The 16,524-nt window shown below is 40.5% G+C and overlaps 1 protein-coding gene across 3 annotated transcripts in view; it reads right to left on the reverse strand.

Annotated features, from left to right (window-relative positions):
* CA10 (carbonic anhydrase 10) overlaps positions 1-16,524 on the reverse strand; it is a 469,786-nt gene that overhangs the window by 384,608 nt on the left and 68,654 nt on the right. For all 3 annotated transcript variants that reach the window (XM_070226348.1, XM_070226347.1, XM_005597501.4), the window contains one exon: positions 3,664-3,738. In XM_070226348.1, coding sequence (XP_070082449.1) covers positions 3,664-3,738 — 75 coding nt within the window. The remainder of the gene's footprint in view (positions 1-3,663; positions 3,739-16,524) is intronic.

Raw genomic sequence — 16,524 nt, forward strand, 5'->3', positions numbered from 1 at the left:
GTTCTTTCCAGCTTTTTGCTCTGCTGTCTCCAGTGTGGCTTTTGTCCCCAAGTTTGTTCAGCAGACCTCTCCTCACAAGCCATGGATAGAATTGTTTATAATAAGTCCATGTCTATACTAGTGCATCAGTCAGGGTTTTCCAGAGAAAAAGAACCAATAGAATGTGTGTGTATGTGTGTGTGTGTGTAGGTGTAAGAGAAAGAGATTTATGTTAAGGAATTGGCTTATGTGATTGTGGAGACAGACAAATCTAAAATTTGCAGGGTAAGCCAGCAGGCTGGAGACCCAGGGAAGAGCTGATATTGCAGCTCGAGGCCAGAAACTTCTGGAATCACAATTTCCTCTTCCTTGGAGGACATCAGTTTTTTTCTTGTAAGGACTTCAACTGATTGGACAAAGCTCACCAGCATTATGGAGGGTAATCTGCTTTACTCAGTCTACTGACACAAATGTTAATCTCATCTAAAAGATATCTTCACAGAAACATCTAGAATAAGGTTTGACCCAATATCTCGGTACTGTGGACTAGCCAAGTTGACACATAAAATTAGCTATCCTGAAGTTGATGATGAAATCAATCACTGTCAAGAAAGAGACTGAAATCTCCATGATTGGTAGAGACATTAGCGAAGAGTAACCTTCTGGGGCTGGGGAGGGGCTCTTGCCCTGAGCACATGGCTGTGTAGGGGGTGAATGCGCAAACAAAACTGGGATTCTGCCTGCATGGCAGACTGTGGTTATGGATAGGGTTAGATGAAGATGCGGATTTGAGGAGATAAACGACAAAATCTGTTAAACACCAGGCAGCAGAATCACAATACTTTGTGGATTCCTTTACACGTTCTATAAACCCTACTAAAGCCCTTGTGATACTGAGTCATGGATGATGGCTTACTTTCCTCTTTAGATTATGGATTCACCCTGATTAAGAATCATGTATCAGTTACCTCTTTATCAACAGCCACATGCGTGGTGCTTGGCATGAGGTGGCTACTCCGTAAGTGCCACTGAATTGACCAAAGTGGGATATTCTGGTGCTAAATAAACCTTGTGCTTGCCATTGCTATAGAAATCATATATTTCTATCTACCACAAGCTTTGTTGAAGTCACAGATTCACAATTATTATGCCAACTGACCGCTATTTCCAGGTACTCTTATAAAGAACTTATGGGACAATAAAACTTGTCCAAATAGTCTAATCATATGAAGTTCTCTTCTCTTTCATACATCCAGAACCCGAAAAAAAATCCCAGTGGCAAAGAGAAGAACACTCTTAACCTTATACTCAGTACTGATAATAGCAGATAAAGGGTCCATGGTTTGCCCTAAGCACCATCTCAGATAAACTAAGTCATCTGGAGACTGTCAGATGTTAGAGCTTCAGGTCAAATTACTTAACTTAAAACTTCTCATAATTCTCATCTTTTTTAACAGGATGGGGCTTCCAAAAGTTTAGGAAGTGAAATCATCATATAATTTCTCCTTTACTAGTCTTCTTTACCAGGAAGCCAAAGAGCTTCAGGACTGTTAAATGCAGTGGATGATAAAGTCACCTCTCGGTTGGCCCCCGTGTAGAGACCTGTTGAGTTTACAAATTCAAGGAACATGTAATAAGCACCTTCCATGTTCTAGGCATCATGAGAGACCTGCCCTTGGATTATTACATTTTCCAGTTTATAACCTTTTCTCCAGCAGTTCTCAATGACATCTGACAGGTACGGACTCACGCCATGCACCAGGCATTACCCTAAACACCTTACCTGCATTATGCAATTTAATCCTCACAAAACCTTCTGAGGCTGATTTAATCCTTATCTCCATTTTAACAGATGAAGAAGCCGGGGGGCTGAGAGAGGGTAGGCAACTTGCTGACAGCACACAGGAAGCCGTAGAACCCAGACTCAGCTCCAGGTCTGTCTGACTTGAGTCCATGCTCAGAGCTCTACACCTTTCTGCTCCCCAGGTAGCAGGTTTTACACTTATTAACTCATTTAAAGCTGGATAAGAGGGAAAGTCAAACTCTTTTAAATCAACACATAAAGGAAAGATAAAGCTTTTTTCCTGTACTTGTTTTAGAAGCAAGAGCCAACTCAAAACTTGAACACCTAAAGAAAAAATGTGTCAACAGATGGAAAAACATCAAAAAAAGTGGGACAGAAAAACAAAATTTTGCAGTGCCTATTCAGTGCTTATCCACGAGAATTTCAGTCACTACAGAGGCCAGTATTAGTTTAACAAGACTCATTATAACCTGGAGGGAATGCCCTTTGTTGCTCTAATTCCATAATCACAAAGCACAAGAATAAAATTATAAATGTCATTTCTGGGATATCTTGAAAATGAGAAGCAGATTCCTCAGAAAAAAATCTATGCATCCTATCCATTGGAAAGAGATGTCCCCAACTATAAGAATAAAATGCCATATGTCTATATCACACCATATGAACATAGCTTGTGTCAATTAAGTTGTTATATGATCATTATTAGAAACCTGATCATTTCTGAGTGAATTAATCAAGTCCAGTTTCTATGCCCACTGGGCCAAGGAAGAAATGTACCATAGTAAATTTATCAAGTTAATAATACCAATTTATGAGGCTATTGGGCAGTCAGCTGGCTTTTTCCTGGGTCACCCACTCTCCCTCACCATGCCTGCTTTCATTCTACTGGAAAGCTCCAAGAGCGTGTATTCTTGTCCCACAACACACCTGAGAAAAGTGAGGCCCAGAGGGGTTTAGCCACTTGCTTAGCTCTGCACAGCTGATGGAACAAACTCTACAGAAGGACAGGAAAGAAGACATAGCCACCAAGAATGGACCAGGTGACCCGGGGGCACTGCTCTTTCCACCCGCCACCAACTACAAAGACCCTGACTGACACTTTGGGCCCTCCGTTCTCAGTGACTAAGTGGGGCCCCTACATTGGCTCCTCCTGAGAGCTTTACCTCTTTCTCTCTCACATCTAAACAGTAAAAGCACTCTGAAATATCTCACTTGCCTTCCCTGCCATCCTTCTCTTTAACCTTCTTGCTCTTTCTTTTGCCCCTCTCCCCACTAAAGTCTTGACGCAGCAGAAGGACGAGCACCATGATTAGAATAAGAGTAAGGGGAAGACAACGACCCTCCATCTTGCTTCTAAACTAAAGTCATGGTTTGTTTCAGTTCTCTCCCCCATGCTGACAGCATCTACTTTGCCTGCTATTTTTAGCTGGTGCTTGGCCTAATCTGCTAAGTCCTGACCATGAATGCTACTGATGTGACATCAGTGACAGCATGCATCCCAGCAAGCCTTGTTGCCACGGTCGGCCTTCCCAGAATTCCTGTTCCATTAATGTTAAAAAATGGCTCTTTGTCACTTAACCAAATTCCAGCAAACAGAGCTTCAACCCTCCATCCTCCATTTCCCATTCTGCGACAGAGGCACCTATAGACAGAAATACCCTGGGACATAGGCTCAGATGGAAAACGTAGTCTTGGTTATGTTGCCACTCCTTAATAAACTTTCTCTTGATGGACTATTCACCTAACACATAAGTCAGACTATGCTGCCTTTTACAAAACATTCCTTGACATGGAGCAAATGCAAAATTCCAGAAATAATACTATATTTCATTCAAGTTATTTTCTTAAAAATAAAATAACAAGAATAAGCGTACATTTACCTGGAACAAAGCTTCCCTGGACCACCTCCTTGTATGCCCACCAGCCTTCATGGATTTTTGGTGAATTCTGTTGAGCTAAAGGAAAAACAAGGAAGAGAGACTAAGACAATAGTCAAGCAGTATTGTGTCTTGGCCAAGTAAGAAGGGTGAACATACATAAAATAATCCTTTACCCACAAGTCATACTACAAAATGCAACAGCAATCCCTCCACCTTCCTTATTTTCAAATAGATTATTAACCTGTAAATATACTCTCATAGAGTTTTATAAAAAGCACTCAAAATATTTTTATCAAAGAGAGACAGTAATTATGTATTTGAGCCCATTTGAATTCCTCTGTCATTTGTCTCTACCTCTGACTCATCTCTTTTTCTCACCTGCCGCTACACACACCGACACAGAAATACACACATGCACAGACACACACATACACCCTCCACTGGAACTGAGGAAAGGAGGCTGATTCTATCCACAAGCCAGGAGAGAACTCTACACATGCGTGGAAATCTTAGGAATGGAGAGGTGGGGAGTTTGCTGAATGGGCTAAGCTAGAAGAGTGATGGTGCAATCAGCCCGCTTTCCTTAGGTCCCAGGAAAATGAAAACAAGAATATAAATAATCGTGGTGAGAGATTTGACATCACAGGGAGAAAGGGTGGAAAGTCCAAGAAATCGGGACACAACAGAGGGGTCTGTGAGTTCCCACTGACAAGACATCAGGATAATCCTTGACATTTGCAACAGCTGATAGGTGAATTTGGGCAATTCCATTACATAGGGGTGTACACCCCAAAGTGCAAAGATCAAACTTGCGTTGATCCCTTTCCTAATTAAATTACAGTCACATTTCAGCTCTCAGTCACATTGGAGGAAAACAGGTAATTTCGACCATACTTGTAATTTGGCCAGTATATAGCAAATGTTAAACCTTTACTTTAATTTCCTTTCTTTAAGCCTTGTTCTTTTTTCCGTCTCCTTCTTCAGACTCCTCATTCTGGATTAGAGAGAATGGTACAAGAAAATGGGTTCGAAAGCAAAGCTTTGTGTTGAGAGAGGAGTTGCTAAATTCCTTTAGTTTCCATATGAGCTTCTACTGCTTAACTCCAAGCATCTTCCCATAGTATAGAGAAGATACTTCTTCTGCCTACATGTTAAGACCCCCGAGGCTTGCAGCTCTGTGAAGGAGGGTTTATGACATAGGATGAAGAAAAGAGAAGCCCACGCCTTCTGGAGCTGACAGTGGGGTTAGTGAATTTTAGAAATGAATAGAAGAGGGACAAAGAATCTATTTAAGGCTCTGCAAAGGTATCCCTTTTCAAGTTGCCCAGCGCTAACCTAGGGCATGGTTACATCAAAGCACACTGGATTTCCCAGTACTCTGACTTCCCAGGGGGCATGGATAAAGGCCAGATGTTCCCACAGCCCTTGAGGAAGATCCTGAAGGCAGCTGAGTTGAAAGCCAGTGCATCTGTCCTGGGGCAGCAGGCAAGGGAGAAGTGACCTCAAAGTAGAGGATGGAGAGGTTCTATCTAGCCACAGAACCAGGTGGAACAGTCAACATAGACTCCAGGTATTTGTAGCAACAGGCAAAGACAAGGAGATCTGAAGTCAGCCAGGAGACCTTTAGGCCTGACCAAGTCGAAAAACCAGATCAAGAGTTATATGGTTGCAAAGTTCACCAAGCAGGTGGACAAAAGACACTTGTCTAGAGTTCAGAATGACTCTGATTCTCCTTCTGGGCCTTGACATTGCAGGATCCACCTTCATCGTCCTTCCCAACTCATTGAAGGGTTGTCATAGGAGCAAGATGCGAATCCCACAGGCTTAGAGATCTGTGAGATGAGATGTCACCTCATGCACTCAGACCCAGTGGCTCTTTTTTGAAACAAATACTTTGTAATGTTCACCTTGATGATAATTAAATAAAATTCATAGACAGTACATCCTACTGAAAAAGAAGGAAACAATTCTGATATTTCACTAAACTTCCTACTAGCTCTGCTGGACATGCAGCATGTTCCAAGCCTGGAAAAGAGACACATTTCTGAAAGCCCAAAAGCAATGAACTAGGACATCACCTAACAGCTTTGCATCAGAGATAAGAATTAATGTTCTTTATCAAAGACAAGAACCTCTGAGTTCTATCAAAATTCACACGATTTTATCCAATCAGGATTTTTCCCTGACGTTGAACAATTTAAACCATAAATATAGCCTCTCTTTATTCTCAGAGCCACTTGTTGGGAAGGCCACACTCTTGCACACATTTCACTATTCCAAGTAAGGATCTACATAGCACTCAAAAATTTTTCTTTTACATTAAATTTTTTTTTACCAAGTTGTTTTACAAGAACTTTTGTTTATAGTATTTATACACATTCATTTAAAAAAAAATCAACATAGTGCCTTAGCTATAATATAAAGGAGAAACAAAGGAAACGTAATTTACAATAATATATATTTCAATACATAAATGCTTAAGCATGATGCACTAGAATTAGGCAAATTATCATCTGCTAGCCAAGGATGGCCCACAGACTGTTTTTGTACCACCCACGACCTAAGAATGGTTTTACATTTTTCCATAGTTGAAAAAAATCAAAGAATAATTTCTTGTGACATGCAAAAATGATATTAAACGCAAATTTCAGTGTTCATAAATAGTTTTAGTGGAACACAGCCATGCTCCCTTACATATTGTCTATGGCTGCTTTCTCACTACAGTGGCAGAGTTGGAGAGTTGCAAAAGAGACCATTTGGCCCACAAAGCCTAAAACATTTCCTATATGGCTCTTGACTGAAAAGGTTTGTTGACTGCTAATTTACACACATAATTTCAAAAAAACGATCAATATAATCAATGTGATGCTTTAACTGTAATGTAAAGGAGAAATGCAAAGAACATAATGCATAATAAAATATATATTTCAATTTGTAAATACTTGGGTATGATGCACTAGAAGATAGAATGAAGAAGTTGGATATTTGATGGCAACAGGTACAAATGATACAGTTGTGTCGCACTGGAGATTTCAGAATCCACAAGTGGTATTGCTCTAGCAGTGTGATGTTCCCCAGATAGGGAACAACTCTTGGCAAAGTTCGGAACAAAATCAAGTACACTTTCCCTTGATTTACACAGTATTTGCATTGCTGAAGAACAGGCTATACCAAAACTACGTAAGAGAGACTTTGCAAAATGGGGTTTGTAGGCTCAGATAAATTAAACAGTTTTTCATCCACTTGAATGTCTGCTGGGACATGGGGCAACTAGTCACTGTTTGGAACTAACAAATTGCAGAGAATAGTCTCTGCCCACCCTCAGTTGGCGCTAATCGCCACCTCTTTCATTAAAACAATCTCAACTTGCCCTCACTCATTTCCAAAACACTCCCCCAGGAACAGTGACACCCCTCTTGAAAATCACCAACCTAAAAGGACTATTTGTAGCACTATTTATGTGTGCTGAATGAAATAGGGTGAAATGTCATGTTGGACACTAATCAGAGGATAATGTTTTATCCGTTGGATAAAAGATACATCTTTCCCTATATATCTGATTTGTAGGGTCGAGTTCATTTGCTGCCCCACTACGTATTCAAATATTTTTTCTACTTTTTCCTGCTTTTTTCTACTTTTCCTTATATTTGACCATATCCTTAAGAAATTATCATTTCCACCAAAGAATAAAGCAGTGAGGAAAAATGAGAAAGCAAAGATGCTTGCTCTTAAGTTGGCAAAAAGGGAAAGCTAATTCTAATACAATCCTGAATGAAATGACAAAGTTTCCAGACTTTTAGATAAATTCACGTTCTTTCTCTCTCCTCTTTCTCTCATATGCTTGAGTGCGTACACACACACACACACACACACACACCCCATAAGAAAGGCCTATCCAGTCTGACCAAGGCATCAATTTAAGAAATGTCTTTTAAAAGGTAGAAGACGAAGAAGTCCCTGGATAATTAAGAGTGCTGCAATTGAGAAAAGTCTCACGAAAGCCTCGGTTCCACCTAGACAGTTGCAAAACACTTTGCTCTCTCTTCATCTCCTGTCACTGCTTCCTCAGCTATCCTATCCATTCAGAAACGGCGTTATGTAAGATTTTAGCAGCCGGCAAGACAAGGAGACCATCTGAATAAGGTCTGTTATAATGATAGAACTGTGGAGTTTCTGTTAGCTTTCTGTGACATGCATTGTGAAGGATCCAAATTCACCCTACAAATATCGATCAGCCTGAGCAGGGCCCACTTGATGTCTATCAATTACAAAATATGCTACCTGCAGGCTAGAGTTGAAGAAAATGAAGGCATTATTTGTAATATGTTTTTGAATGCCCTTGCATGCCCAGACTGGCCTCATATTGTTTCACAATTTGGAACGACAGGACAGCACAGTTAAAAGGCACCTCATTTAAAGTTCTTCAGTACAGTAGTACCCCTAATCCATAGAGGATAGTTCCAAGACCCCCAGTGGATGCCTGAAACCATGGATCATACCAAACCCTATATACTCTATGTTTTTTCCCATACATACATATTTGAGGTGCGACAGCAAAACTAGCACAAATTTCTTTTTCCTTCTTCAGAGTTTCACGGCTAGAAGATTCGTTCTTAGCAACCTCAGCACACGATTTTATTCTTAATTCGAGAACTTTCATCTTTTCACTTAAAGGAAGCACTTTACGACTTCCTTTTGGCATATCCAAATTGCCAGCATCACTACTCTTGTGTCTGAGCCATTATAAAGTAAAATAAGCATTACTTAAACAGAAGCACCACGATACGGAGACAGTTGATCTGATAACTGAGAGGGCTACTAAGTGACTAACAGACAGGTAGCTTTTACAGTGTGGATCCGCTGGACAAAAGGATGATTCGTGTCCTGGAGGGGACAGGGCCAGAGGGTGTGAGATTTCATCATGCTACTCAAAATGGCATGCAACTTAAAACTTATGAATTGTTTATTTATGAAATTTTCCATTTACTATTTTCAGACTGCGGTTGACCGTGGGTAAGTGAAACCATGGAAAGTGAAACTGTGGATAAGGGGGGACTGCTGTTCTACCAGCAGCTTTTTTGCGATAGAGCACTAAGAGAAGTACTGGATTTCCATTTATCGCCTCCCAGCCAGATCCTCAATAGTCATCTGTTGTTTACATCTGGTTTCCAGTGAGCGGAGAGCCAATGGAGAATTCCTCAGAGCAAACAAGTGAACAGAAAGCAGCCTTAGCTTCCAGTGTTCTCTGCTTCCCTTTGCCAGTGGATCAGGATTCTTTACTCAACATGCAATCAGCCCCCGGGGAAAATCCAGGTGTCTAATCAAAAAAATTGTGTTGACAATAAAAGCTGTCATTGATGCCAGATGAGGAGATATACATAGCAAGGGCCCCTCTCTTGATAATAAAGAAAACATATTTCAATTTTATTTTCTTTTTTTCATTGTGGAAGGTTAAGAACTTGTGAGTTTCAAAAGAAAAGTCAGAATCTCAGGATTTAGAAAGAGACACACATTGCTCCAATCTCTTCTTGGACATACAAGGAAACTGAGGCACAGAGAAGGGATGCCACTTAAAAATGTATGGTGTCTTAGAACAAGAGTCAGCAAACTTTTGCTGTAAATGGCCAGAGAGTAAATATTCTAGGTCTTGAAGACCATAAGGTCTTTGTCCCAGCTACTCAACTCTGCCACTGTAGCACAAACGCAGCCATAGGCGATATATAAATGAATGGGTGTGGCTGTGTGCCAACACAGTTGTATTTACAAACACAGACAGGGATGGATTCGGCCTGTGGCAGGGAGCACTCTGCTGATTCCTGTCTTAGAGCTGGAAAGGATTTTTGTCATCTAGTTCTGCTTCCTACTCAAATTTTTAGAAATGAGCTACTTTAAAGAAAAAATCAAAAAGATTTTGTAAACATATGAGTTTCCAATTACATGTAAATGGTGTCTGATCAATAAGCACCAGAGAAAGCAAGGGGAACACTAAATCTTTTCCAGACTTCCGGAAATTGGTTACCAAAGTCTACATAAAATTCAATATGGCCCCCTCCCCACCCCATTTCCATTGGGCTAAACCACCAAAGCTGGAGGTGCCTCATATAAACACTGCGCACAACCCCATGCTGAGTTTTTCAAACCAGCCATAAGGGACCTGACTGATTCCTGGAAGCCCTTTTATCCCTCCCACAAGTCTGTAAAGCATGTCGACTCTTGGGAATCTCACCTGTTTCCATAGATAAATAAATTATATTTCACATGCTAATTCTTTCATGTCATTTTGAGGTTAACTTTTACACTCTATTTATACATATATTTCGATCCCTATCATTAGCTGCAAGACAGAGTTAAGTAGCTTAAGTAACTTAGATTCAGAGAAAGCCCAATTGTGAAACACTTCCATGTGGAAATTATAGTGCTGTCTTGACCTGGTGGAAAACGAAAATCAAGAAGAACGACTGAGTGCACCCTGGTGTGGTGGGGAAGGGAATGGAGCAGAGGGGCCAGAGGAGCCTCAAAGGGATCCAGGAGGAGAAGGGAGATTGCTTAATAAAACTCTGTCAGTCAAAATGCACCCAACTGTAAGTGTGCACATTGCAAAAATGCGCTTCTAAGCCCTGGGTCAGTACAATTATACCCATGCCAGGTGGTTTATGACCAGCAAAGATGGAGCCAAATACAGAGGAGTGGTGGTTAGAGCACACGTGCTGCTGGGGTACTTGGTTTTAATGTGATAATAGGAGATCTGAACAGTTATTTCCCTGAGAAACTGCTTTTCTCTGCCTGAGGACGTAACTCAAGGAAGGAGGGACTGAGGCTATTAGATCAGGAGAACACTGGGTGTTGGCAGGTGAAGAAAGTCCTGTTTACATTGGATGCAGGATGCAAAGTGTCATATCCCCAGGACATCACTGATTTCCCTTTAATGGCCAATTGTGCCCTCGCCATGGGAAGCAGGAACTTTGAGAAGAGCATGGATCACCAGAGGAAACCTAAATGACCACCCCAGTGCACTGCATGGCACCCACTGGACCTGCCGGGGTAATACTCTTCCCCAAGTGCTTGAATTATGTCACCGGGTAGGTCTCTCCTTCCTCTGTGCCCCCTTGATATTATGTGTTATCCTACATCTTAGCATTTAGACAGTGCCCCACACTTCTCTGCTTCCATGTCGTTCTTTCACACTAAACCGTAACGTTCTTGAGGTCAGGGAATGTGTCTTCTTTTGAAATCCCATTATTTATGCAAAGCTTGGTACATAAGAGGTGCCCAGTGAAAGTTACATGGATGGATGAAAAATGCTGTAGTCATATATTATATAAACTTGCGGTCCAGCTCGAACAGTCTTTGGGAGATTTTAGTCTATTTCCAAAGACTTGTTGGTGTGATGCCTGTATCTGTGGTCAGTGGGAATGTGGACAAAAGCATTTTCAAGGTGGTTGACAGGTCCACACTCACTTGACAGATGGAAGAACACCAGGAGCTGACACTCCGCCTGGGGAAATCAAAGCCACAGCAAACTCTTATTTGGCTCATGTGTTTCATTTAAAAGTATAGGGGGCGGGGCTGGCCCCGTGGCCGAGTGGTTAAGTTCACGCACTCCGCTGCAGGCGGCCCAGTGTTTCGTTGGTTCGAATCCTGGGCGCGGACATGGCACTGCTCATCAGACCACGCTGAGGCAGCGTCCCACATGCCACAACTAGAAGAACCCACAATGAAGAATACACAACTATGTACCGGGGGGCTTTGGGGAGAAAAAGGAAAAAAAAAAAAATCTTAAAAGTATATGGGGAATGGGAGGAGGGAAATGCCATAACTGAGAGTATTTACATCTCTGCATTCTTTACTTTTTCTAAAGTTGTGGGGCAAGTTTGAAACTCATGTCTCTCCCTGCACCTTCTGTCACCCCCACTTACCATAAAAACCTGACAGAACACTCAGATCACCAAGGATTGCACTGGCTAACTGGGTGACAGAGTGACTGTTCCAAACACAGAAGATGGATATAAGCTAGAATCACCTCACACATTGGGCCAGACCCAAGCAAGGTGATATCAAAATTTTATTTGCATTGGAAGATAAAGAAAGAAAATAATTGGTGGTGAAGCAGTCGGTATTACTTTCACTTAAAAGGCGTAGAATGAGATCACGGCTAAGAAGTCCAAAGGCAGCTGGAGTTGAAAATCAACAGGAAGAAAGTCCCTAGCATGGCTAACATGATTCCTACCCTAGTATTCCAGAATCTCTGCAGTTTGGATTTACCACTCATTCTGATCTCATTTCTCATAATCTTTACAAAATTTCTGTTCTACCTGCTGTCCCCAAGTATATCACACTGGTTACTCCCTCCACACTTTTGCTTTAGCCTTTTTTTCCCCCACAATTCTCTCTTTATCTACTTCTTCTTGACTAGTCTTACTCAATTCTCAAAGTCCTTTCCAGAAACTTCTCCTGATCATTCCAGTTCCATTGTAATTACTGACTTCCCTGAATTTCAGATCTTTAGAGTCTATTCCTCATTTGTCACTTTCACTAATTCAACAAACATTTATTGAGTTCCTACAACTGTCAGGCAGTGTTCTACACATTGACAATACAAAGGTCCTGTTTTCCAAGAACTCACGTTCCATTGGTGGAGGCAGAAAAAAAGCAAATAACTAAATTAAACCATAAGGAGAATATTACATAGAGAAAAGTCTTCTGCAGTATAATTAAAGAGGGTGAGATAATAGAGAGTGACTGGAATGACACATTAGATTGTGTGACAGTGATGGCCTCTGAGATTATGATACTTAAACTGAGATTCAAATGACAAAAAAAAAATCTGACCTTATGAAGATCAACAGAAATAGTATTTTCAGGTGGATTGACTGACCCTAAGAAGGCAGGAAGGAATTTGGTTCTTTTAAGAAACATAAAAGTGGCCATTATGGGTGAACTATAGTGTATGCATGGGGAGAGAGGTTCAAGTGGGTCAACGTTCAAGGCCTGACGATATAAGTAGTAGTCCAGGAGAAAGATAATGGTGGCTTCAACTAGGAGAGTGTTGGTGAAAACAGAAGTGGATGGACCCTGTATGTTTTAGAGGAAGAGTGAATAGGACACGCTGATGGATTGGATGAGGGAAGTTAAAGACCATGGATCAAAGATAACTACCATTTTTTTTTGGTCTGAGGCACTAGATGTTAACCATTATTGAGATGACAAGGGAGACTGGGGGAGGAGTAGCTTTAGAGCAGGAAGTGAAGTCAAGATTCCATCTGAGATGGCTAGTGAGCATTTATGGGGAGATGGCAAGCGGGCGGTTAGAAATAAAATGAGTTCTGAGGAGAGGTCAAGATGAGATCTCTGTTTTTGATCTTTTGACATATAAATGATATTTAAAATCACGAATTTAGAAGAGGTCACCAAGAAAGATGTGAAAATTTATAGAGAGAGACCAAAAGAGACATGGAATAGAGGGATGTTCAATATTTGATGTTGAATAGAGGAAAAAATCCAAAATGAGAATGAGAGGAGAAGCCACTAAGGTTGGAGAAAAAAAAGAAACAGGAGAGAAAATAGTAGTCTGATGTCATTCTTTTTTCTTTATTTACTTTCTCTCTCTCTCTTTCTCTGTGTGTGTGTATATATATATGTGTGTGTGTGTGTGTGTGTGTGTGTTATATATAGAATATATTATGTTCTGTATGTATTATAGATAGAACATATATATGGACATTAATAAACTTTTTATATTAGAATAGTTTTAGATTAATAGAAAAATTACAAAGATGGTATGGAGAGTTCTTATGAGTCTCCTTTATTAGTGACATCCTCCATTAGTAGATTTGTCACAATTAATGAACCAGTATTGATATACTATTATTAATTAAAGTCCACACTTGATTCAGATTTCCTATGTTTGTTGTTTCTTCTTTTTGAGGAAGATTAGCCCTGAGCTAACTACTGCCAATCCTCCTCTTTTTGCTGAGGCTGAGCTAACATCCGTGCCCATCTTCCTCTACTTTATACGTGGGACGCCTACCACAGCATGGCTTTTGCCAAGCAGTGCCATGTCCGCACCCAGGATCCAAACAGGCGAACCCCAGGCCACCGAGAAGTGGAAAGTGCAAGCTTAACTGCTGCACCACCGGGCCAGCCCCTCAGATTTCCTATGTTTTTAACCTAATGTCCTTTTTCTGTTCCAGGACACCATCTAGGATCCCACATTACATTTAGTTGCCATGTCTCCTTAGTCTTCTCATGGTTGCAATAATTTCTTCACATCCTTTGAATTTGTATTTTCCTATAACCCTGTCTCCCTAACTATCTGAAGGGTAGACAATCTGCTTGTCTACTATAGTTCAATATTATATTATATTATATTATATTACATTACATTACATTATATCATATTATAATAGGTGCACTAGGCACAGTGTTTAATAAATCTAGGAGAGGAAGACATGTAAAGCTCCACATAGAAATGCCATTCTCAGGTTTTATAGGAAGGCCTACTCTTCATACTCCTCTATACTTTTTCCCTAAAATAAATTTAAGGATAAACAGTCCTTAGATTTTAAGAACCATGTACCTCAAATAATAATAGTAGAACATAAAAGAACAGGGATTAAAAAGACTATCTCTAATCTAAGTAATTGGAAGACCGGAGCTGTAATTTTGTTTTCTGCTTCATTCACCAAACATTACTTTCTGAGTTGTTTTCTCCATTCTTATTTTTTTTTCTTCCCAAAGCCCCAGGACATAGTTGTATATCTTAGTTGCATGTAAGTCCTTCTAGTTCTTCTATGTATGACGCTGCCACAGCAAGGCTTGGTGAGCGGTGCTAGGTCCACACCCAGGATCAGAGCCAGTGAATCCCAGGCCGCTGAAGTGGAGCATGTGAACTTAAGCACTAAGCCATCAGGCTGGCACCTCCATTCTTTTTTTTTTTTTCTGAGGAAGATTAGCCCTGAGCTAACATCTGCTGCCAATCCTCCTCTTTTTTGCTGAGGAAGACTGGCCCTGAGCTAACATCTGTGCCCATCTTCCTCTACTTTATATGTGGGACGCCTGCCACAGCACAGCTTGACAAGCAGTGCACAGGTCTGCACCTGGGATCTGAACTGGTGAACCCAGGGCTGCCAAAACGGAACGTACAAATTTACCTCCTGCATCACCAGGCTGGCCCCTCCATTCTTATTTTTAATGTGCACATAATAGTGCGTTTAAAAAACATGCCATAATTTCCCAATTACTCCCTTTCTATTGGTCATTTTGTTGTTTGAATACTGCAATTAACTGTTTCAAGAGCACAGCATCCCCTTCTCCTCCTCTTTTAGAATCTTCCTTTAGCACAGCATGCTAAAATCTGGGTCAAAGGACAAGGCAGAAGCGTATTTGTTAAGTTACTTTGTAAAAAATTTACAGCAACTTGCATTGCCATAGTAATGTGATTATTTCCATTATTATTATTATTATTATTATATTATTAATAATAAAGTGATTATTATTAAAGGAAAATATTGGGGTAATCTCAAGACAAATAAATAATGATAGAATAATGCTAATCCCTCTAAAAATATTTTTGACTTCTGACATATAGGCAACTAATCTAGAAGCTTGGTAACTCTAATGAATGATTCTCTTCTGGCACAAATTCAGGAGACGAACATTTCATCAAAGTCAGGATACATTTTGTATTTCAATTTTTTTAATATTATTTATCATTTTGGAACCAGGTATAGATGTATTTTCCATAAATATTATAAGTCAATTTGGTAGTAGAGTCTATTCACATTTTAAAACGGATGAAACTTCAAACCTCAGAAGATCAAGGCCATGCCCAGGATCAGCTGGCCTCCCATAAATCACCATGATAAGGAGAATGTGTGTCATATTTAAGAATACTAAAAGGGTAGTAATATAATGAATCCATTTCTAAACTACAGTTGATAAACTATTGATAATTCCTAAAATCAATGAGTTAGTCAATTGTGGGATTAATCTCATTCCACACAAAACTTTCAATCACAACGAGTAGCTTTGAATGAGACTAAAATCTCCTCATCTCTCTCTTAAGCTTGAAGTGAGCAAGGCCAAGTCAGATGAAAAGAAACAAGCAGAATCATTAGTGTCTTTTGAGAGGCAGTGTGAAATAATGGAAAATATACAGCAACCTGGAGTTGAATCACAAATTTAGTACTAAATTTTGTGTGACTTTGGGCAAATTATTTCATCTTTTAAATGTTCAGTTAAAAAACAAAAACAGGACCACCCCTGGTGCCCTAGTGGGTAAGTTAGGCACACTGCGCTTTGACAGCCCAGGTTAGGTTCCTGAGCCTGGACCTACACCACTCGTCTGTCAGTGGCCATGCTGTGGTGGCGGCTCACATACAAAAAGAGGAAGATTGACAGCAGATGTTAGCTCAGGGCGAATCTTCCTCAGCAAAACAAAAAACCATAAAACACCTCAGTGTCCTTATCTGAAAATTGGAAATAACTGCCTTGAAGGACTATCAAAAGGACTAAATATGCAAATGTATATAAGACAATACTTTGTGCTTAATAAGTGACATCCATTACTTTCATTATTTGATGTCACTGGTGGTGATTTTAGGGTGGTGCAGCCAGAGGCAGAAAGGGAATCTGGCAAAAGATAAAAAGTAGAAAATTGGGGGCCGGCCCCGTGGCCCAGTGGTTAAGTTTGCAAGCTCTGCTTCGGCAGTCCAGGGTTCGGATCCTGGGTGTGGACATGGCACTGCTCATCAGGCCATGCTGAGGTGGCATCCCACATTCTACAACTAGAAGGACCCACAACTAAAATATACAACTACGTACTGGGGGGATTTGGAGAGGAAAACAAAAGAAAGATCGGCA

The sequence above is a fragment of the Equus caballus genome, chromosome 11, assembly GCF_041296265.1.
Source record: "Equus caballus isolate H_3958 breed thoroughbred chromosome 11, TB-T2T, whole genome shotgun sequence".
Lineage (NCBI taxonomy): Eukaryota > Metazoa > Chordata > Mammalia > Perissodactyla > Equidae > Equus > Equus caballus.